The sequence below is a fragment of the Manduca sexta genome, chromosome 10, assembly GCF_014839805.1.
Source record: "Manduca sexta isolate Smith_Timp_Sample1 chromosome 10, JHU_Msex_v1.0, whole genome shotgun sequence".
Classification (NCBI taxonomy): domain Eukaryota; kingdom Metazoa; phylum Arthropoda; class Insecta; order Lepidoptera; family Sphingidae; genus Manduca; species Manduca sexta.
The window spans coordinates 2113335-2136902 of NC_051124.1; the positions used below are offsets into that span (position 1 = coordinate 2113335).

At 39.1% G+C, this 23568-nt stretch overlaps 2 protein-coding genes and 1 long non-coding RNA gene across 3 annotated transcripts in view; 2 read left to right on the plus strand and 1 right to left on the minus strand.

The window, feature by feature from the left end:
* Nucleotides 1-23: 23 nt before the first annotated feature.
* LOC115441822 lies at nt 24-3102 on the minus strand. The gene is made up of 3 exons (XM_030166736.2): nt 2875-3102; nt 528-2661; nt 24-285 (listed from the first exon to the last, which is right to left on the minus strand). The coding sequence occupies exons 1-3, from the start codon at nt 2943-2945 to the stop codon at nt 145-147; spliced, it is 2346 nt and encodes a 781-aa protein (XP_030022596.1). The 5' UTR covers nt 2946-3102; the 3' UTR covers nt 24-144.
* Nucleotides 3103-3939: 837 nt separating this feature from the next.
* LOC115441778 (non-specific lipid-transfer protein) overlaps nt 3940-23568 on the plus strand; it is a 36100-nt gene continuing 16471 nt past the window's right edge. Inside the window, exon 1 of the mRNA XM_030166680.2 lies at nt 3940-5272. Coding sequence (XP_030022540.2) covers nt 4166-5272 — 1107 coding nt within the window. The 5' untranslated portion in view covers nt 3940-4165. The remainder of the gene's footprint in view (nt 5273-23568) is intronic.
* LOC119188954 lies at nt 12205-12914 on the plus strand. The gene is made up of 3 exons (XR_005112176.1): nt 12205-12270; nt 12493-12610; nt 12826-12914. It is a non-coding gene; the product is annotated as an uncharacterized LOC119188954 (long non-coding RNA).

A 23568-nucleotide genomic window follows, 5' to 3' on the forward strand; every position in this document is an offset into this window, starting at 1 on the left:
ACTGATATAAAAATCCAAACAAATCAGGTTTACGTTTTACTTTATTCGCAGTACACATTTTTCTAAAATACATTTTTATAAATAATTATGACGTCCACAAACATTTCTCGATATGCACAATATAATTACAAAATATATCAATACTTAGGTTCTATGCCGAAAACGGCGTCCAGGATAATAGGGAGTGTGGTTATTCCCATGGAAGGACCACGCAGCAGATGTCGGATATGATGTATAAATTATGTCTTGTAGACCATTTCTTAGTTTACTATTTGGTGGCGGTGCCTGAAATATTACAAGATTCATTCGAAAAAGTGTTGAAACACAAACAAGAATGACCTATTACTAAATCTATTGGTGGTGCGGAGACCTAAAATGTGTTGTGCTTTCTAACCCCACATTATTTTTTATGAAACAGTCAGTATTCATTTCGCATTGTGTTAACGAGTGGGTATAGTAATTACATACTTACCATCTGTTTCAGTAATCTCATTTATCACTAAGTAAATTTATAAAATATTAGGTACCTTAATAGGCTCGCCTTGGCTCGGAGCTTTGCCCACGGGCACATCACCAATATGTTCCATGACTTGCTGTACTTTCTGGGGCACAGCATTAGGCGGTGAATTATTAACTACAACATCTCCGACTCTTTCCACAGGTGCTTGACGTTGTGGATTAACATTTCCCTGATTAGCTGCGATGTGACCTTCAGAATGAGATACACCTTGTGCAGGTCCCCTCACATTCTGCTGCGTGAAGGATTGAGAACCCTTGTACTGGTTGTAAATATGTTGAAGCTGACTGCGACTGGGGACTTTTCCAAAAGGTTTGTTCGCCATCAAAGAGGTCTTGCTAACGGTGGATTTTACATTACTGTACTTCATAGGCTCGTCTCTCTTTCTCGTAGGTAATGGCTGTGGAGACAGAGTTTGAGGAAGATTCGGTTCCTGTGTATGGAACATCTTCGCTGGCAACATTTCCACCGGTTGTCCTAAAGTGTTGTATTCGAAATATTTCGTCTTGATTAAAGAAGGTGATACAGTATTTTTCGAAGTGTCTACCGGGAAAATAGGATCTTTAATCATTGCTTGAGGTGGTGGATCTTGTCGAGTTTCAAATGTCTGGGCTCTAGGATCACTTATCATATTACTTTCTGGCGTATGAAGAGCTGTCATATTATTCCGTGTATCTGTCATTTGTTGTGTCGAGGGTGCTAGCTCTTGTGGCGGTAGTTGTGAATAGCGTTGAAGTTCATGAGGACTTAAATTGGAGTTTCCAGTTACGGCTGTATAAACTTGTTGCTGTAACTGTGGTTGGTTTTGTGTTAGTTGATAATTCGCTTGTTGATTTTGACCTTGGATAATTTCAGTAGGAGGTTGAACTTGATTTGGTATATTTTGCTGATTAACAGCCGAAGCATTCTGTGCTTGCGTCGACGGAAGCTGTGCAAAGCTAGCAGCAGCTGCCTTGACTCCGGTAATCGCGGGTTGCAGAGCCGAATTAGCTCCTGAATCGATAAGTTTATTGACATCAGTCCCGTTCATTATTTTCTGCATGGTATCCATAGCAACTTTCTGGTGATTCGCCGGATTCATTTGAATCGCAATAGCCATCGGATCGAAACCTAAGTCTCCACCTAATCCTTGCATTACACCCGGAAACATTTCATTGAATTTTGCCACGCCTTGCGCGTGCATCCCATGTGGGTTACGTTGAGCGGCATTCATCTGCTGAGCAGCTGGATTCGAATTCACATTACTCATTTGTTGAGTATTAGCATTGCTTTGAGCCAAATTAGTGGTCATACCACTCATTTGTGAATCAGCGTATCTCGTGTCTGCACCGTACATATTCTGAATTGTTTGGTTCTGTGGTTGTAAGTGTGAGTATACTTGAGCTTGATCTTGTGGCTGCATATTAGAATATCCGTGAGCTGCATAAGATGCGTCTGCAGCTAGATTAAGCGGGGCATGGTTAAAACCACTTGCTTGATTTATGGGTGTAACGCCAACTTGACCGTACGGAGAATTTGGGGCATCAATTAACATAGGGCCGGTCAAAGGCCCCCCTTGAGCCTGTCCATCAACATTAGCTAGTTTTGATTTTCCATCGCCTGTCATCATGTTAACAATCTGAGGGCCCATTCCTGCAATATTTCCCATCATTTGGTTTCCCATCATTCCAGGAGTATTGGGCATGTTTTGTATTTGATTGCTACCCATATTAGTGCTTGTCATAGGATTAGCAATGTTGCTTTGGCCTGAATAATTTATTTGACCTGGCATATTACTTGCATTGTCTGATAGAGAGAGACCCATCTGACCTGCCATTGGATTGTTTGCTATGGTGTTGGCTGGTGTGAGATTCTTCAAATCGTTGTATACGTCTTTAACAACAGGTTGCATAAGATTTTGATTCAGATAATTGTACGTGTCGGCGTAAAGTTTGGGTGGATTGCATCTACCCATAGCCATGGGATTTGAGTTCATCGCTGTATAAGGCTCTCCACCGCACGGACTGTTGTACGAATTACCGTGGTTATGTCCACACCCGTGTCCATGGCAACAGCCGTGTCTATATCCACTATAATTCCCCATTTGATTTCCACCACAAGTACTGCCTTGACCTGAATTGTTAAATAACTTTCCCATACAACCACTGTAAAGAAAACATACCACATAGAAACAACAAACATAAAAATCGACATTCCATAACTAGAAATATCAGCTAGTTGATATGGTACGCGGATAGTTATGGGTTTCTTACTACACGGATTTTATTTTATGACAAACGCTTTAGACTTTACAATATGCAGGGCTAACACACATATAATTATTTTGGTGTAGTAGATACTAAGAAAACTTTGCTTACCAATCAGCACTCTGTAACTGATTTACTACACTTCCCAGCTCACTCAAGATTCTCTGCTTGTCTAAAGACATTTTTACGAAATGTTCTTGAAAATGTTTTATGTACACATATAAATTTATAACAGTTACAAAAACTATAAAATTTAGAGCATCCCTCAGTACTCAAATTTTGAACAGAATGAAATAATATGTCAGAGTTCAGAAGTGTTTTGTTCTTGATAATTTATATTTTAATTCTTATTTTAAAATAATTGACGTTCATACCAGCCATAAATGTAATAGAAGTGTTGCTTTATTAAATCGACTAAAATTAGTAAGTAATAAATACGTTCATACTTTGAACTCTCTTTACTCTGCACATTTAGTTATTGATAATATAAAATTTTGTCTGTCTCCGAACTCTATTAAAATGCTTTCGTTAAACCCTGTCGCGCTGTATTTTATCTCCATTTTGAAAAGCACATATTTGACAGCTGATGATTTCGACAAAAGGTATATCAAATGTCAATGTCCGCTTAATGTTGCCAAACTAATAAGAAAAACGAGATTTAAAGATAATTTAAAAATGTATGGTCTCTAACATTCGTGGCTATTTTTTAAAAATATTGTCAGTTTGCATAAATGTAATAATGAAGCGTTTTGGATCACTTGAAATATAGTAATTTCGTGAAAATTGCAAAGACAATCTTAAAATAATTTTATACTGAAGACATGAAATATATATATTTCTTATAATGTCTATATAAAAAGTATGTTTTGGTAAACAAAAAATAAATAATGCTGTGTCAACGTAATGTCCAAAATAAGCAAATGAATATAATCAGGTCACTTTTTTACTAAATATTCTATTTATTCATATCCTAAAATAATTAGATTACATCCATATTTTTTATTTTATGTGAGAAAAGTTAATAGCTTGAAAACTGTACGTAATTGTTAAAGTAGATTGTATTTCCTGGTGATCATTTTATAAACAGTACAAAATTAAAATCTTGTTATTTCCAGGAATATAAAATTTTTTGGTAAAAAAAATTGTCACGGCAACACCATTGGTCACGTGACCAGGGGTAATTAAACGGAGTAAAGTTGGACTTTGTCAATTTATCAGCCGCTCACTTGGTGCATCTTTGTTATAAGATTAGTCGCCTATTTTATCTGTAGATATAACAGTTATCTTTTGTTCACAATAAAACCGCGCGTACCTCCAGCGAATTTCAATTTCATTGTGCCGCGAGAGTTCCGGATCGCCAAGCGTCTTCTACTTGAGGTATAGTAATAATTATTTTACCAAAATGCCTAGAAAAGTTTATGTTGTTGGCGTCGGAATGACGAACTTCATCAAGCCGTCGACTGGAGGCGACTATCCCGATTTCGGCAAGGAGGCTGTGCTGGCCGCACTGGCCGACGCGCGGATCAAATACGACGACGTACAGCAAGCCATCTGCGGCTATGTGTTCGGGGACTCTACCTGCGGCCAGCGCGTGCTGTACCAGGTGGGCATGACCGGCATCCCCATCTACAACGTGAACAACAACTGCTCCACCGGCTCCAACGCCCTGTTCCTCGGCAAACAACTTATCGAGGGCGGCATTTGTGACGTCGCGCTGGCTGTAGGTTTTGAGAAAATGGCGCCCGGAGCGCTCAGCGCCGGACACTTCGACGATAGAACTAACCCCCTAGACAGACACACTCTCAAAATGGGAGACATCACTGAATTAACCGGAGCCCCGATCACTGCCCAATACTTTGGTAACGCGGCTATTGAACACATGAAGAAATACGGCACGACAGAGGTGCACCTTGCCAAGATCGCTGCTAAAAATCACCGTCACGGCTGCAAGAACCCTCGCGCTCAAAGCAAGAGGGAGTACACAGTTGAGGAGATCTTAAACTCCAGAAAGATTTACGGTCCTCTCACTAAGCTTGAGTGCTGCCCAACTAGTGACGGAGCTGGTGCCGCAGTACTCATGTCAGAGGAGGCTGTCAAACGCTATGGACTACAAGACAAAGCTGTAGAGATCATTGGTATGGAGATGGCGACAGACACACCAGCTGTTTTCCAAGAAAACAGTCTCATGAAGGTTGCGGGTTATGATATGGCGGCTCTTGCTGCTAAACGGATTTACCAAAAGACTGGTGTCAACCCTATGCAAGTAGATGTGGTAGAGCTCCATGATTGCTTTGCTGCGAATGAGATGATTACTTATGAAGGCCTCCAACTCTGTGGTGAGGGACAGGCCGGCAAGTTCATTGATGCAGGAGACAATACGTACGGAGGCAGGGTTGTGGTTAATCCGAGTGGTGGTCTGATTGCGAAGGGGCACCCTCTGGGAGCGACTGGGCTGGCGCAGTGCGCCGAGCTCGTGTGGCAGCTGAGAGGCGAGGCTGGGAACAGACAGGTTGGTTCACACAGTTTTCCATTCGCTTGGGGACATGTGACGTCAGGATGATGGTAATGTATCTGGTCATGTTTGTGGAACCAAATTCAAAATTACTCCTTGATCAACAACATCCCATTGGTTATTTTGTCTCAAATGTGTGTCATGTTGGTGAAGGCATGTTTTAGAAAGTTTATTGCTTTCACTTTCTTCCACTTTTATGCTTAAAGTTATGTTATACAGGGTTAAAAGTGATTTAGAAAAATTTTAAAATTAAAAGTAGAGACAGAAAAGAAATCAGATAATATGTTTTTTTACAATTTAATAATTAAGTTCTATTTAATTTAGTCTTTTTCTCACCATTGTTTTGTAAAAATTAAAATTAAATTTTATAATCACAGCAGTTTGCACTATACAACTATCTATATTTAACCCTGTATTCAACAAAAGCTGGTTTTCCATGTTGTATTGGAAACTTTGAAAGTTAAATAAGCAAGAAGCATTCTTTAATGTCATTATAATATGGAGAATGAACTTTATGGAAATTTCAACTTTATAATAATATATTAGCATATTATTTATTCCCATTTAAAAAATTTCCTATCGTTTCGGATGTTTCCTTTACTATACTTTATAATAAGTTAAACAACACAAAACAAACTTATTTTTGCCATTAAATATAATAGACTGGACTATGAGCGCAGCTTTGCTCACATGTAAAGCCTTTTCCTCTACAAAAATCCCCAAAACAACATGCAATACTGGCACCCTCTATTTAAAAAATCTGAAAAGCAGTTTAATTTTCTCATGGGACCAAATTACCGGTATCAAAAGTAGATGTTTTAATCTGTACATGATCTACCTGTATCCAAATATGTTCAGTTGTATCTGCATTTACTTTAAACAAACATACAAATATCCAAACATTTTCACAAACATTCACATTTGTATGAGTAAAAAGTAAGATAGGCAATATATTGACTCATGACATTTTATTTTTATTTTCAACTTTAATCGCTTGTTGCTATAGTTTTATTGGTGTTAATATCATATTGAAGTGTAGGACTATAATCTCTTGTTAGGTAGTGACATTGGGTATTGGCTTGGTATCAGCCAAGTGTGTGCAATAATAGTACATACATAACATCACGCATTTTATCCCCGGAGGGGTATGCAGAGGCGCAACTAGGGCACCCACTTTTCGCCAAGTATGTTCCGTCCCATGATGTGATAGGGGGCGAGCCTATCGCCATATCGGGCACAAATTCCAGACTCGGGCTGATACTGAGCAGAAAACCCAAATATCACTTAATAATAGTATACAAATACAATTTTTAATATTTTTTTGATGTCTCGCTATTCACCAATTGCATTCAAGAAACTATTATGTGTTGTAAATACATTTCTATGTTTCAAATTATTCATGTATTAATTATTATGCTATATATTCGTTATTTCATTGTCTCCAACAAGTTGTTTATCAGGTCAATGTCCTCATTGACATTGTATAAAACGATACAGGTTTCATCTAAAACGGTAAAATTTATTTAATTATTAGAGATCCAGTTTTATGTCAATTTGTTTTTCACCATATTGATGTAGTATTATTACTAATTTGCATTACAAATTATTGATTACTGAATAAATGATTTGCTGTGCTAACATATAAATTCTCAAAGTATCACCAAAATCCAAACTACATACTTGAACTTAATGAAATTAAATTTCTTTGAACTATCACATTCTTGTTCAGAATTTAGAACGCAAGTTTGTATTTTATATAGTCGAACATTATGTGGACGTCCAATTGGGCAAATTGTAGTTTAATGTTACATACGAATGGAACAAAATAAAGGAAAACCGTTCTATTTTATCTATATAATTTTATTTTCGATAGTAGAAGCACTAAGGGTTGACTGGCAACCATATGTGGATGTCAAAATACTCCATCGAATTAAAAATTGTCCAGTTGTCAAAATACTCCATCGAATTAAAAATTCCAGTACATATTTAATATAGATATATTATTACTCTCGGGATGAACGGCACTGTAATCCGATTACAGACGGCTTCCTTTTCATAATTTAAAAATCTTATTATTTCAACGATTCGCAAACCGCATTTATGCATATTAGTAGTATCTATATGTTCTGTCGGGTTTCCTTTCGGAAAATTTCATCCTTCACTGGTGGTTAGGCAGTTTCATTCTGCCGAAGGAGTTTTTCAATGCGGTGAGACTAAACCCGCTTACTCTTAGAGACAAGTTGCTAGAAAGCAGTATGTAGGGATGATTGCACTAATCAACTAGGCATCCTTAAAGGAACTCGAAATCTGTCGTAAACAGTTGTAAATATGCGGATAAAGCAATAAATTACTTTTGCGGATTTGTGATATAAGTGCAGATTATTATCGTAAATCAAATTCCGCAATATCAATTCGTATGCAACCTTCATTTAACTTTCATTCTCATAGGTGGCAATTAAATTGCACTTATGTTCTATTTTTCCGTAATATGATTGTATGATACGAACCTACGGATAGATTGAATATTAGTATATATCTAAGTCAAGCTTATTCCTAAAATAAAGCTATTTTACTGATATTTACGGTCACGGGGGACCATGAAGGCTGCAAAGTCTTCGAAACGTCGGGATATATGGATAATAATATAAAAAACCGCGATAAAATCCGTAAAATAGCTTTAATTTAATGTCTAACATTCGCGTAAATATAAGAAATCATTAAGATTATTCCTAATATTGAAGAATAGGAAAAGGAAAAAATATCAATTGAGTGTAAATGTTTTTGTTGACGCTCATGGGCGTTGTCCTTTATAAAATTTAATAGAAACACATACAATTGTGTTTTGTAACAATCAGAAATGAGAGTAAACATGTTCATATCACTAAGTTATGACTTATGACGTTCAATTACGATAATGTTATATTGGACTCCAGTTATCTTAGAAGTAGGTACATTGCTCTGTAGTTCGAGAGGGCATAGTTCGAAACAAACATAATTTAACGTCAATTATTTAGGATTCTTTTTTTTCACAAATAAGTTGGCAACGGAAATACTTGTAGCAGCCACGTTTGACAGGACATGTTTCTCTCTGATAGCCTCGGCGGAACATAGTCACGATGTCTTGAATTTGTAGTTCTATTAAGTCGAATATTAATAATATTTAACTTTCTACATTAGGCTGAACAGTGAACACTAAATTTGATTCGGCACATTTTTAGATTCTGTTAAAAGGGGTCTTAGACTAATACAATAAAATGAATAACTTGGCAAGTTAGGTTAATTCACTGCTGTTTTAGGCAAAAAACATAGTATATTTCTACCGACACTACGTAAAATGGTTATTTTTATGCCCATTAAGGCCTATGCAACCGAGATGAAATAGCAAGGACTTTTGCCAGAGGTTAGCGCACACTAGCAGCTTAGATACTGTAGCATTCCGGCGACCAACTGCTAGACAGATAGATACAGGCCACATATCCCATCCGGGATACTTTAGTGCGCTCTCCAACGCCGTGGAAGGAAATCCCTTTCGATGCCACGGAATCAATTTAAAACATTAGAATTTATGCCGTATTCCTATCAGATAAGTTTGAATGTCTTTTGGTAAAAAATTGAATCCTCTTCCATTCCGTCTTGGTGCGCGTTATGCCTTTAATGATAAACGTTATAACCGCGTTATGCTGACTTTCTCTTTAAACTCGACATAAAGTACCAACGCGTGCTTCCATTTTCAAATGTATTTCAGTAATTTAAAAATATATAATCTGTGCTTAAATTTGTTATATTATTTAACGTTTACGAATTAACAATGGTTGTTTATGAATTAACAATCCGCGTCGGTGATTCCCATAGTATTATCTTTGGTTATTTTTAGAGTATTTTTATATATTATGAGCTATAGAGGTCATATCAACCCGCAATAAGGTGTAGTGACAAAAATCCTTTCAAAAGTAGGAAAGGTCAAAGCGTAGAAACGATGTAATTAATATAAAATGTTGTTGTGTTAATCTAAATATAATTATGTTTTGAGGCACGTTCAGTACTATCTTAAAATGTATTATCAAATTAATATTGATTAAGACTTCGTTTAAAATCGAAATATCTTGTTAATCCGATATTTTATCGCAATTATATAATTTTGTAACAAAATCAATCGTTATAGTTAGTTCTAATTCAACTTTTGAACAGTGATTTGTGCTGTAATTTTCTGGTAAGCTAATGAATGTAATTCTTTTATTTATATGAAAGTGTCCGATTTCGCCCTTTTGAGATTGAATTTTCGAAAATTGTTTGTCTTATCATACGTTACGTAAGAAGTCCGGGTGTAAAATTTATATTTCTAGATCAACCTGGTATGGAATTGTGTTAAGAATTTTATAAGGCCTATGTTCCAAATTTCATCTAAATACACTCAATAATCTATAATAGGTTTCACAATCATCTCAATGTCTTCACAAAGTAAATATGTTACCCTGCACTTAGTATAGTAGGTTTGGTACATATAAATTCCAAAGATAAAATCGACCAATGGGAAATAATCAGCATATCTGTACTTTGAATACAAGTATAATGTTTTGTCATAAAGTGGAATCGATAAAAATCTATATTATTATTACAAGTTGGCCAGGTTTGTGAGTTTATAGAAGCGGTATCTGAAAAATGAAAACACATAATTTATTATGAAAATATTTTCACAAAAAAATGATACACTGGAAAAAGTTTAAAATAGTAAATAGGTGGTACAGCTGGTGGTAGGATATATTTTATATCTGTCCGGATAGCGACCACCGTACACAAGGTGTTAAAACCCGCCATAGTGGCTCACGTAAATGTGTCGCGTTCCAGGAGCAGCCTGTATATCCTATTCCAATAGGCCGGCATACTTGTGTCGACTGTTGACGGTTAATAATCTCTCGTCAGACGACAATGTATTAGACCCTCCTTCATTAACCATCAGGTGCAGTGCCCGTATATCAAAAAGTATCGCTTATTTAATACTTTTAGTTAAATTCATAGTTTTGAATAAGTGATTAATTTTACACGCGAAATGTTGTAGTAGACGCGAACATAAGTTATTGAATGTTAACTATGTTACAAGTTAATTAATTCATATTTTTAAATTACGATTCATTGTGACTGATTTTATGTAGCCTTCCCATTGTTATATCTGTCGTTAATAATTATGAATAATTAATGGTATTGCATTATTTTATTTATTGATTTTGTATATTTTTTTTAGCTATGGAAAGGTCCTTGGTTTCACTCTCCTTTATTCTAAATATAAATTTCCTAATCGATAAAATATTCCAAAGGCAAACAAAAAAAGAGATCGTTTTATTAATTTTCTTATCTAAAACTTCATTAAAGTGCCTCTTTAAGTGGTGATTTTGTTCCAAAGTCCAAAAGGCATCGTTGTATTAAAACCAGTTATAACCGTCATCTCTATTTACAATAACATTTTTAACAAACTTAATGCTTCTTCAGGATTTGTTGATCACGTAGGCCATGGAGTAAACTTTATGAAATGTCAGATTAATAAAAAGTAGCAAAGTAAGGCAGGAAAGATGAATACAAAAGTTGAACATCTCAACTTAACATTTGTGGTATAGTATAGTAACCTATTTATTTATTAGTATAGGCCAACCAATAGATTGTTACAATATTAGGTACATAATACAGAGTTCCAATAAAAATAATAATTAAAAGTAACATTTGTTTAAGGCGGTCACAACATCCACCATTTGCGAAACATTAGCAATTCTTCATGATGACAAAAACATATTGTTAGAACAGCCTCAGACTCCTTAACCACATCACAAGCTTTGAATTCAGATTACAGTTAGTGGTAGGCAACGGCTTGCTCTGCCTTTGCCATTGCAAAGTTCAAGGGCGGCGGATGTTGCTTTCCATCAGGCGGACCGCTTGCTCGTTCGCCTGTTAAGGCAATAAAAAGACAAAAAACTGTTTGAAGGTGTAAACGAGTGAATGCATATTACTATTTTTAAAATGTACAGTTGGCCACAAAAGGTGTTAACAATTATGGTGTCTTATGTATACGCGAATGTTAGGATTAAGTAAAAATAGATATCGGATTTTAGGGCGGTTATGATTTAAATTTTCTCCCGATGACTGCATTCTCGTGTCACACAGTTCACCTCATTGGAATAAGTTTTAAGTATTAACGATTTTTTCGTTAATTTTAAAAATTGCTAAAATTACTTTTATTTTATTTTTTATACTTTACGAACATTGCGTGTATTCTTATATAATTCAGACTTTGTATAGAAAAGACTTATTAAAAAAATATATATTTAATAACAATATTATAAAAGAATGGACAATTGATGACAAAAAATAAAGCCCGGAGTTTCTTTCTGCCTTTCTTCTTCGGGTAGTCATCGCTTAGGTAGTTAGTGAAAGGCTGGTAGGTTAGCTAGGTTAGGGCTCATGTCCTCGCCGGTGTGGATCGCGACGCGTTTCTCCCTTATTGCTTATTCAAAATACATATATACATCATTTTATTTTTCTTCCCTGCCAGCCTGAGCTGGCTTCTTTGTTTACTAGGTATATTTTTCATTTATTTTATTTTCAATATAAATTGTCTTTATTTATATAAGCTAATCTAATTAAGTAATAATTAAATGTTCTCATGTACCTTGACTTATCATAAGCAAAACCATGTTCGCCTACGTGATGAATAAAAGCATTTTATTTTTATTTTATTTTTTATTTTATATAATGTTATTTGTAGAAAATAAATATCGATATATATACTTATCGATAAATTTTTAGTCTCGCAAAATTAGGGATGTAGCTATAAACTCTTCATATTTAAGAGTCGTTAATATTACATTAGTTTTCGTTCCTTGCTAACTTATGTTTCTGTTTTTTATTATCGATAATTTGTTTTGCAGCAGTTCTAGCAACAATGTACCAGTGTCGCCAGTATTGCCACAGAGAGAAAACAAAGACTGTTGATCATCAAAAATCTAAAGGTAATCATTTAATATATACAGGTTGTTGCGTAAGTTAACGTCTTATACATCGGTTGATTTTGCTATATTTATTAGTTACAACTATAGATATAATAGTGAATGTTCCTTTATTCTGTAAGTTTTGAATCGTTCTCTGTAAGTAATTTTAAACTTTATTTTTTAAACCTCTATCTAAACATATCTATAGACACCTCACTTCAGAGATTCGTGTTGTCCCGACAGATAGCAAAGAGTCGTCGCCGTCGATGGGCGCGGCGTGGGAGACGCTGGTGCTGTTCGCGGTCAACTTCACGCGTCTCAACGTACACATGAACATGGGCAATGTCATGGGCAACGTCAGGTACGAGTCTATACTTTAGACGCTTGTGAAATAGAATGTGTTGTTTTGCGAGATTTTACAAAAAAACATCGACTATTGAAATTGCTGTTCAAGCATATATGGGAGTAGTTTTGTAAAGAACAGGAACTGTCATCACTAATAAAGGGCATGCCAAACATTTTGACATATTTATCGATAATTATGTCCATGAACGTAATTGGAGTGTTATTGTCTAGCTGGCAGTCGCGCGACTTCAACTGCTCGGGGCGGCTGAGTATCGGCAGCACGGGGCACCGCAACATGTTGCTCGGCGTGGCGCTGCAGCGCTCTGAACTCGACCGCGGCGGCATCGTCGGCGGCGCCATCTCGCCTCGCACATCGACACTTACGGTACCACCCACTTGCTTTTGTTTCTTCTTTTGTGACGAGATCTGTTGCTCGTGGTAGGCATGGTGAAATTATTGTTTTAGTAGTGTGAAAATATTGACAATTTTGTTTCAAAGTCGATGTTTTCAATATTGATGTCCAAGTTCTTTTTTCACGCTACATAAACGGTAAAATAACAATTGGAATAATTATTGATGATTAATATTGTTCACGAGATTCGTGTGGTCAACGAAAACCTCTAAAGTAATGTCGTCGCAACAGGAAAGTTGTAAAATAAAATACAAAGTTTTGCTCCGTACATTTACGAGGCGCTTGGAAAGTCCCAGATTTGTTTACTAATGTTTTTAATCTGCATCTATGGTTAATACCATCAATATGTTTTGTTGCGCAGTGCACATCTCGGAGTGAGCCCGGTCTGAACCCGGCGCACGTGTGCGGCGTGCGGCTGGCGGCGCTGGAGCTGCGCGCCGAGTACATGGGCACGCCCGCGCTGCTGGCGCGCGTGTCGCGCCTGCGCGCCGCGCTGCGGGACGAGTGGCTGCGCGCACGCGTTGCGCCGCGCCGCACCCGCACCGACCCACCGCCAGGTCTGTATCAGTACACAGCTCGGAGGAGCCCGGTCTGAACCCGGCGCACGTGTGCGGCGTGCGGCTGGCGGCGCTGGAGCTGCGCGCCGAGTACATGGGCACGCCTGCGTTGCTGCTGGCGCGCGTGTCGCGCCTGCGCGCTGCGCTGTGGGACGAGTGGCTCGCGCACGCGCCGCGCCGCGCCGCACCCGCACCGACCCACCGCCAGGTCTGTATCAGTACACAGCTCGGAGGAGCCTGTCTGAACCCGCGCACGTGTGCGGCGTGCGGCTGGCGGCGCTGGAGCTGCGCGCCGATACATGGGCACGCCCGCGCTGCTGGCGCGCGTGTCGCGCCTGCGCGCCGCGCTGCGGGACGAGTGGCTCGCGCGCATCGCAGCTGCGCCGCGCCGCACCCGCACCGACCCACCGCCAGGTCTGTATCAGTACACAGCTGGAGGAGCCCGGTCTGGAACCCGGCGCACGTGTGCGGCGTGCGGCTGGCGGCGCTGGAGCTGCGCGCCGAGTACATGGGCACGCCCGCGCTGCTGGCGCGCGTGTCGCGCCTGCGCCGCCGCGACGATTGTTGGCGCGCATGCCGCGCCGCGCCGCACCCGCACCGACCCACCGCCAGGTCTGTATCAGTACACAGCTCGGCGCCTGAACCCGCGCACGTGTGCGGCGTGCGGCTGGCGGCGCTGGAGCTGCGCGCCGAGTACATCACGCCTGCTGCTGGCGCGCGTGTCGCGCCTGGCGCGCTGCGGGACGAGTGGCTCGCGCGCACGCCGCGCCGCGCCGCACCCGCACCGACCCACCGCCAGGTCTGTATCAGCACAGCTCGGAGGAGCCCGGTCTGAACCCGGCGCACGTGTGCGGCGTGCGGCTGGCGGCGCTGGAGCTGCGCGCCGAGTACATGGGCACGCCCGCGCTGCTGGCGCGCGTGTCGCGCCTGCGCGCCGCGCTGCGGGACGAGTGGCTGCGCGCACGCGCCGCGCGCCGCGCCGCACCCGCACCGACCCACCGCCAGGTCTGTATCAGTACACAGCTCGGAGAGCCCGGTCCGAACCTGGCGCACGTGTGCGGCGTGCGCTGGCGGCGCTGGAGCTGCGCGCCGAGTACATGGGCACGCCCGCGCTGCTGGCGCGTGTCGCGCCTGCGCGCTGCGCTGCGACGCAGCGTGTCGCGCGCACGCGCCGCGCCGCGCCGCACTCGCACCGACCCACCGCCAGTTTGTATCAGTATTGACGATCTGGCCAGTGGCATGGTGACATTATTGCAGTGGAAGCCGAAAGTTGATTTCCCCGTCTGATCAGTACACAGCCTGGAGGAGCCCGGTCTGAACCCGCGCACGTGTGCGGCGTGCGGCTTGGCGGCGCTGGAGCTGCGCGCCGAGTATGGGCACGCCCGCGCTGCTGGCGCGCGTGTGTGTCGCGCCTGCGCGCCGCGCCAGGAGGTTCGAAGCAGGTAAAGCCGCGCCGCGCCGCACCTGCACCGACCCACCGCCAGGTCTGTATCAGTACACAGCTCGGAGGAGCCCGGTCTGAACCCGGCGCACGTGTGCGGCGTGCGGCTGGCGGCGCTGGAGCTGCGCGCCGAGTACATGGGCACGCCCGCGCTGCTGCGCGCGTGTCGCGCCTGCGCGCCGCGCTGCGGGACGAGTGGCTCGCGCGCACGCGCCGCGCCGCGCCGCACCCGCACCGACCCACCGCCAGGTCTGTACGCACTCCGGGCGGGACCAGTCACTGCCGTACACCTTAACAACCTGTATTATATGATCTAATCCATAGATATCGAATATAAAACTGGCATGAAGTAATCAAGACGATCATGGTTCTTATTCAAAAAAATATCAAAAACCTATTATATACCTCTTTTTAATTTGTTAGGTGGCCAGAAGGATGGTAATGCCTTTTTATTATAATTTAAGTATATTGTCCAATTCAGGCCAGCTATAATCCTGACGCACGGCACGTTGAGCTGGCACCAGCTGCAGATCCTGATGAGTCGCAGCACCACGCCAGACCTGCTCAAGATGCAGCTTAAACTCGAAGAATTCTTCACGCAGCAGTTCAAGTCCAGCAAGCGCGTGTTCAGCTCGCTGCATCCAAACTACCGCAGGGACAAGAGGGAACGTGAGTGATATTAAAATCAAGTCGATGTAGTTTCGAATAGACTCAATCAGATTTTAATCCTAATAAATTCATCATAGATTCAGAATATTATAAAGAAAACATTTATTCCCGACTTGCAAATACTGAGGTTATAAATTAAAACTGTTTTTTATCGATATTATAAGCAAGCAATCGATAATATTTTCGTTTTGTTTACATCAGAAGCACAAGCAACATCAACGAACGAGGGCCAGCAGACGCACCAAGAGCTCCGCCACCACCGGCACTGGCAGAAAGTGTTGCAACTCGTGTCGGGCATGCGTAGTTGTCGACGTTACCGACGCCTCTGCCGGCTAACGGTAACTTTTTATCGATAATCATTTTGAACATGGGTGTTACAAAGATCGACCATTATATTTAAACCTATAAATTGACACACAGAATACATTATACAGATTATAATTACGATAATTCTAACGACAAATGAAATAATATTAAATAAAAAATAAAAAAAATATACTATAAAACAACTATATAAAACAATAATAATTTCTTACAATTTATTGCTATTCAACTAATTAAAGTATGATAATAGTGTTTATTTAAAAAATATACTATATTTTTTTTAATTAATATCCAATTTCTGAGTCCTTACACATGGTTTGAATATTATACCGACTTGTTGTAACACCCTGTATAAGTTATATATTCTTACCTAATTGTAGGTACGGTGCTGGGCGGTACCATGGAGCTACACGGCACGAACATATCGCTGGCCTGTTTCCATGGCAACAGTTTCAAGGCCAAGTCCTGGGCGTTGTTCAGCCTGAAGGACCCGTGCATCAGTTTTGCCACCGAAGCGCAGCAGGTCGCGAATGATGAAGGTGAGTTTTATAATTGCGAATCTACTTTCTACATTTTTAAAATTTGTTATAAACTTTTGATATTTATGTTTTTAAAAAGTACAATGCGCGACCTATTCTTTTATTGTCATTTTTTTCTAGTCATACATGTCGCCCTTTTCATTTTCGAGGCAGTAGGTAGTGCAACCATAGCACCTACTTTTCGCCGTATATGTCCCGTCCTATGTTCTGATAGGTGTTTGATAGTAACCTATATGTTTTATGTGGTTGCAGAGGAGTTGGAAGTGCACGTGGTGCAGAGTTTGACGGCGAGCCTGGGTGGTGCGGGAGTGGCACGGAGCGGTGGTGGTGGCGGCCACCAGTCCGTCGCCACCGTGTGCCGCATGACGCGTGCGCTGCTGTTCCCGCCGCAGTTCAAGCATTTGCGAGAATGGTTCCATTATGCGTTCGCTAACAGCGAGATCGACGGTACGAAATGTTGTATATTAACTAATATGAAAACGCAGTAACCTAAATCATGAGTTTCTAGAACTCTTGACTCTATGTAGTGTTAAATTGGTTTTAAAACAAATTAAATCACTGCCCAATCCGTTGTTTACAATGAGATGCTTCAGTCAAGTACAAAAGCGCAATACATATTAACAATATAAATAAATACCTTTTTCTCTAGCATCGAGATGTTCCCGTCACTGGAGCGCGAGGCAGGCATGGGCCCCGGGCGGGGGCAGGCGCAGGCGCGGCGCCCAGCACGGCGGCGCCCGGGGCGAGCGGCTCGACGGAGCGCAAGGGCGGCGGCGGCGGCGCGGGCGGCGGGGCGGGGCGCGGCGCGGGCGAGCAGCACGTGCGCGAGGTGATCTTCGCGCTGCCCGCGCTGCAGCTGCACCTGCGCACGCACCACCTGCAGGCCGCGCGCGCGCCCGGCGACGGCGGTCAGTACACGCGCTCATACATACAGCCCGACATCATTGTGTCGACGAGGACTTATCACTTCTCATCACTCGACACTTCATCTGATCCTACTCCATTCAAAAAGCGGTGCGGTGGGGCCGTTTTAATGAGTCCCTATAAAAAAAAACCTGGTAACACGCTCAATTGCTGAACGAGAAACATCTATTTTAAGTAAAACTTATCTGACATTAATACAAATATAATACAAGCTAACAATTACATATTCAAACAACGACTAGCCGTTTATCCATTCATTCTAACGTACGTACACGTATACATACATACGCATACGAACGAACACGTTCTACACTAATTGTCCAACTAGGGACATAACCAATATTACTATCAATCTTACAATAATTTGTAAAATGTAATTTAACATTACAGAAGAGAAGCCAGTCGTGGAGTGCAGCTTCATCACGGAGTTCGAGGATCACATATTCGTGTCGGTGGACGCGGAGGCGTTCCTGTTCCTGCACGATCTCATATCTTCCTACATCAAGGAGAAAGATCGCGTTGTGAGTATATCTTTAATTTCACATGGTAGCCTGAGTTCGTGAAGGACTACACCATTCCTCTTCTGATACCTTGGTCTTAAAACCATTTGTCGTTAACTCATATTTATTTACAGACTTGTTAATTATAGACAAGTCAATTCTAAAGATAACTGATTAAATGGGTTTATTATTCCAAACTAGCACTGCAGTATTACAAAGGCGCTGTACAATACCAATTGTAGTATATGGCTGAATGGGAGGCGTTTATGTTATTTAAGATTTGGTGTTTTTTTTATTTTGTTCTAACAATATACTTCTTTCTTTTACTTTGTATACTTAAGAAGCCACTATCATTTTAAATATAACATGTAAAGTACATTCCTGAGTCATTATTCTCAGATGCCCGGAGCTGGTCGGTCAGCGTGGGGAGAGGCGAGCACCAGCGGAGCCAACAACGCAAACAACACCAACAACACGCGGACTCCAAAGCCCGAGGGACTCGCGCAGGACTACAGGGATTACCGCTGCATCACCTGGCATCTGGAGCCGACCGTCAGGTGGGTACTAAAACAAGAGCTCAAAAATAAATGAAGTTATGTGAGCTTAGTAAGTTTCCGGGTATGGGGAGAAAGAGCAACATGATGTCACAAACATTTTATAAAACTGATCCGGTGGTTTATTATTGTCATGATAAAGCCGAGGTCAACAAAGTTGCAAAATTTGCTGTAATAGGTTGACCGTAAAACAATAACGTACCCCTTATCTGACAGATTACTATCATGGGCGGGCAAGTCGATCGAGCCGTACGGCGTGGACTACATCTGCAGAAGTTAGGGTTCAGCCATGCGCGGACCACCATCCCCAAGTGGCTGCAGCGCGGGACCCTCGACCCGCTCGACAAGGTGCTCTCGCTGGCGCTGCTGCGCCTCGTCGCCATCGTGCCGCACAAGTAACTACACTACAGCGCCATCTAACGGCACGCGGCGGAACTAGTTCAATTATACTCTTACACAGGTCAGGTGCTTTTGAGTGTCATATTTGAAGAGTTATTGGGTGGAATGACAAGAGAATTATGTCTAATGCCGCCAAAACTACCTGTCTAGTAAAGCAGGCAAAGTTGATTAAGCAATAAGAGGGTTTTCGCCCGAAGGTAATAATATAATACAATAATAGCGGCCATCTTGTATTATCTACGTACATCTGTTGCTTGCACTTGATATCTACTACAAGCAGTCTTAACAACCTTCAAGAAACCTAGTTAAAAATAATTTGAGTATTTTCATTACTATTGATATTATCTGGTATAAAATAATATAAAAGAACATTCCCGTTTGAGAACTGATTGACAAATGTATATTATCTTACTAAAATATGTGTAATATAATTAATACCAAATACATTACTGCCTTCAAATATAATCACATTAATTAATAAGATATGTAGTGAAACGATTATTTATATATTCCAACTATGAGTAGTGAGACGACATAAAATGTATTTCCATCGATATATAAACGTAGCTACGACCAATTAATAAGATATCGATTAATTTTATTAGCACCAATAAATCGATAATGTGTTGTCTCACTATTCTTAAGTGTATAATTAGCAATAATGAATTTATATGTTAGACAAAATTGAAACGAACGAGGGCCTCGTACAATAATCGATATCACTTGTAAGTATATTCATATATGTTCATTATAAAGATGTCCGTACCTTATCGACATATGAAAGTAGTTTAGTGTTGTTACGAATTTAGAATATAAATTATATATTTTTTTGATTTCCTTATCGATATATTGTGTATATTTTAGGAACAAAATTATTTTATCGATATAAAATTGTATTCTCGTCAGTTCGTGGTACTTTATAGCAAAATTTTCTTTATTCGCATTGGAAAGTTAAAAATTTAATCTTAGCGAATATCGATAATTGTAAAATTATTATTGAGAGTGCGAAATAACTAGCACTTTCTTCTTCGTAAAGAAACTGTGTTTACGTATACTGTGTTAGAAGGAATCATAAACTGTTTGTCTGTCTATAGTCCATGAATATATTTTTTATGTATTGGTTTATAGGGTATATCAAGATCTATCAGCAATAAAATAAAAATACTCCGTTTTCAATATAGCGGTAAAAGCGGTTCGCGATTAAATTGAAAATAATCAATAGCGGAGTATTATGTTTTGTTTTGTAACGAAAATACAAAGACTATTATATGTCTATATAGAAAGTATTTATGATATTAGTGAAATATTATTTTATCGAAAAGAGATTCATGGTCACATTTTATGTTTCCAAAATGATAGTATTTACGAGTAAAGAATTTATAATTTTAAAACCCTAATAATTCCTTTACCAATAATATTTTTTATTCCATAAGTAATAAAAATAAATAACTTCAAGTCAAGACCTCTTATGTCAAACTTATCGACTCAGTTACAGCCTATAGGAAATTTAAAACATCACGTCATGATGGTTAAATTATTTTAATTTATTATCGGTGTTTGTAGGTGCAATTTGAGTTATTTATTCCGTGGGAGTGGTGGGTTGTGGGAAGTGTAAAGGCGTATGCACACGACATCTTAAACGAGCTAAAAACGCGCGATTTTTATACACACCTTGATTTGTAAAAATATAAACTGACCAAGAAAACGCAATCTGCTTGAGGGCGCCACTATCGCTTATTTTATTTTAAAGTTAACGTTGTCAATATAATAAATTAGTTCGATATTTTACCACTACATGGCGAGGTTTTTTATTTTTCTGGTCGAAGTACACAGCTCCCGACCAAATCGCGTTTTAGTTGTACGTTACTTCAGTATGTTTAATAACGTGTGCATAGGCTTCAAACTGTAGCAATGGACTGAAACTAACTGCTGATGCGGACAAATGTAGGTTAGGTGCTAATGACACTGGTCAGGTCATTGGAGGTGTAATGTGATTGTAATGTAGAGAGATGGTGTTGTTGCACTGACAATTAGCTTCAAAACTTATATGAATGCGAGGGTTGGATGGTTTACATTAAAATTGCCGGGTTACAACAATTCATTTAAAACAACAGAACATATGGTTGCCTTGCTCTACAGAGGAGACTACCTATACATCATACATCTTTGTTAAAATATGCCAAGATAAGTATGCATTACAATGCCATACAGTATTTTGTCTTTGTAATGTGATCTATAGGCGAGAAAATCTTTTTTTTATTGCTTTATATGACGAGACTAGCTTACCGTTCGCCTGATGGTAAGCGATACGATCGCTTATAAACAGTAGAAACACCATCCAACACCTTTAATTACAAAGTATTGTTCGGTTTTCCACTGCGCTCACCATCCTGAGACATGAGATGTTAAGTCTTATGTCCAGTAGTTACACTGGCTAGTATTTCGAAATTTGATTGTTTGTTTTCTAATTCTATTTTATATCTTACAAAATGTATAGTATTGGATACACACATGTCTAACTATTGATGTTACAGTCAGTGCAACAATACGATCGATTATTTTGCGTTGCAAAAGATTTAGTTTTATATATATTTAGGATCACATTGAAATGGGCTTTACTGTACGAAATGTAATTATTGTATTTGATAATTTGTAAATAATGTATGTGATATAAATCAATAAATTATATTAGAGTATTACGGTTTTGTTTCTTTTTGGGGACGGCGCAGGATACTTTAAGAATTGCAATTCAATTCTATTACCAATCAATTGCTTTCTGAACTGACAGCAAGCTAAAAGTTACAGAATCGAAACAATTTTTATAATTTTATGAGTTTAATGATTAATTTTCATCCTCAATAATAAAAATAGCTCGACTCGCGTTATATTTATTTTTTACACGGACACCAACAACATATAACAATAAAATGTTAGGAAAATATCGGACTTGAGTCTATGTTGTATTATAAACATAGGCTGTATTTGAAGAGCAACAAGATACCGTTTGGTTCCCATATCAAATTAAAATAACATTATTTGCACAAAGTAAATTAACCTAAAGGTTGAAATTAAAACAAATTCTGTAGCAAAATAACTTTTATTAAAAACCTAAACATTAACGCACATTTGAACATTCAATTTGACTACATCATATCAAGTGTGCGATGACAAACGCATGTGCAGTACATTATATAATCAGATAAATCCAATATATAGATTAGAATGAGCTAAACTTTACACATCTTTAATAAAACAGTAGACATAAATCAACGCAAAAAAATATCGTTTTTTATTTTCTAGCTTATGTTTCCAAACGGATTTTATGATATAAAAATTGGCAAACGCCGGAAAGACCAGTTATCTAGTAATGAATCTTGTAAACGAATTATTCACATAAGTTGTGAACTAACCAAATAAACATCGATAGATTTTAATTACCTAAATAAAAAAGGGTATGTAGAAGACTTCATATTCCGGAAATTTTTCGTTATATTACTTTGTATATTGCAAATGTTAGGTTTTATGCGTGGACTTAAATCAATTGCGTTTTCTAATAAAACGTTATATAATATGGCTTTTAAGAGAGCCTCCGACGCTACTTCGTAACTACGTTGATTTTAAACCTAAAAGCAGATAAACAATAATTAAAACTTAAAACATTCAGATTCGTATAACATATGACTTATATAAAATTAATAGTAAACTTCGTATTATCGATACTAACATCAACCATCGATATTTTTGTACCTCACTATCACGCAAAATGCAAGTGAATCGAAAAATGATCAAATATTTTTATTAAGCTTATATACATATAGAATAATATAATTTCAATTTTCAACTACAAACAAAATTTGTTGTCTTATAAAAAAATAATATTTCCTTGCTTTTCGACATGTTTACTATTTTCTTGTTTACATAAAATAAATCCTATAATAAATGCAGATGAAACTACCTTAACATCTTCAAAACGCCAAAGATATAGGGATTCAAATATTCGATATTAGACAGAGACGGCATGAGCTTTTAGAACATAACAAATTAAACAGTCATCTACCAAACTTCGATTTTGTACGAAAAAAACAGAATATTCAACGCCAAATACTTGAAAATATATATCTAGAAATAATTAGACGATTTCAATTATTTTACCATTGTGATTGTATTTTTCCTCCATTGGCATTCTACTAAATTATTTAGCCTATCTGTTACGTGTTTGTAATATTACTTCGTATTTACATTTAATTGCACACCAAGTGAATAAAATGCATTATTAAAGCTAAGAGGCTTTTAATTAAAATGTGCACGACTACATATGCCGATACATGAATCTGCACCCAATACTTATCACTGGTTATGGATCATTATTTAGAGCAAAGTAATAACTGGGCTGTACGTAAAGTTTTGCTGATTAAAAGGAGGTAAATATCAATATTTCAATTTTATTTCTGTATAGTGTGTTTGTGAGTTAAACAAAAAAAGAACAAGTAATATTGTTATTTCCTCGAACTGCAATTTCAAATTGATGTACTTTTCATTACCTAAAATTAGTGTCTACATTCAATATAATTTTTACACGTAAACGCGGCTGCTTTGGCTTGATTTTTCTTTAATATTTGTAAAAGACGATTTCAGAATCAAGACGGTAATTTTCA

What these genes read in the sequence shown, in the direction of transcription:
- LOC115441822 (XM_030166736.2), bottom strand. Translation starts at nt 2,945, where the DNA reads ATGTCTTTAGACAAGCAGAGAATCTTGAGTGAGCTGGGAAGTGTAGTA. An exon ending in CAGTTACAGAGTGCTGATTG is followed by an intron (nt 2,662 to 2,874) that starts GTAAGCAAAGTT and finishes TTTTCTTTACAG; the next exon opens with TGGTTGTATGGGAAAGTTAT. An exon ending in GCCAAGGCGAGCCTATTAAG is followed by an intron (nt 286 to 527) that starts GTACCTAATATT and finishes GTAATATTTCAG; the next exon opens with GCACCGCCACCAAATAGTAA.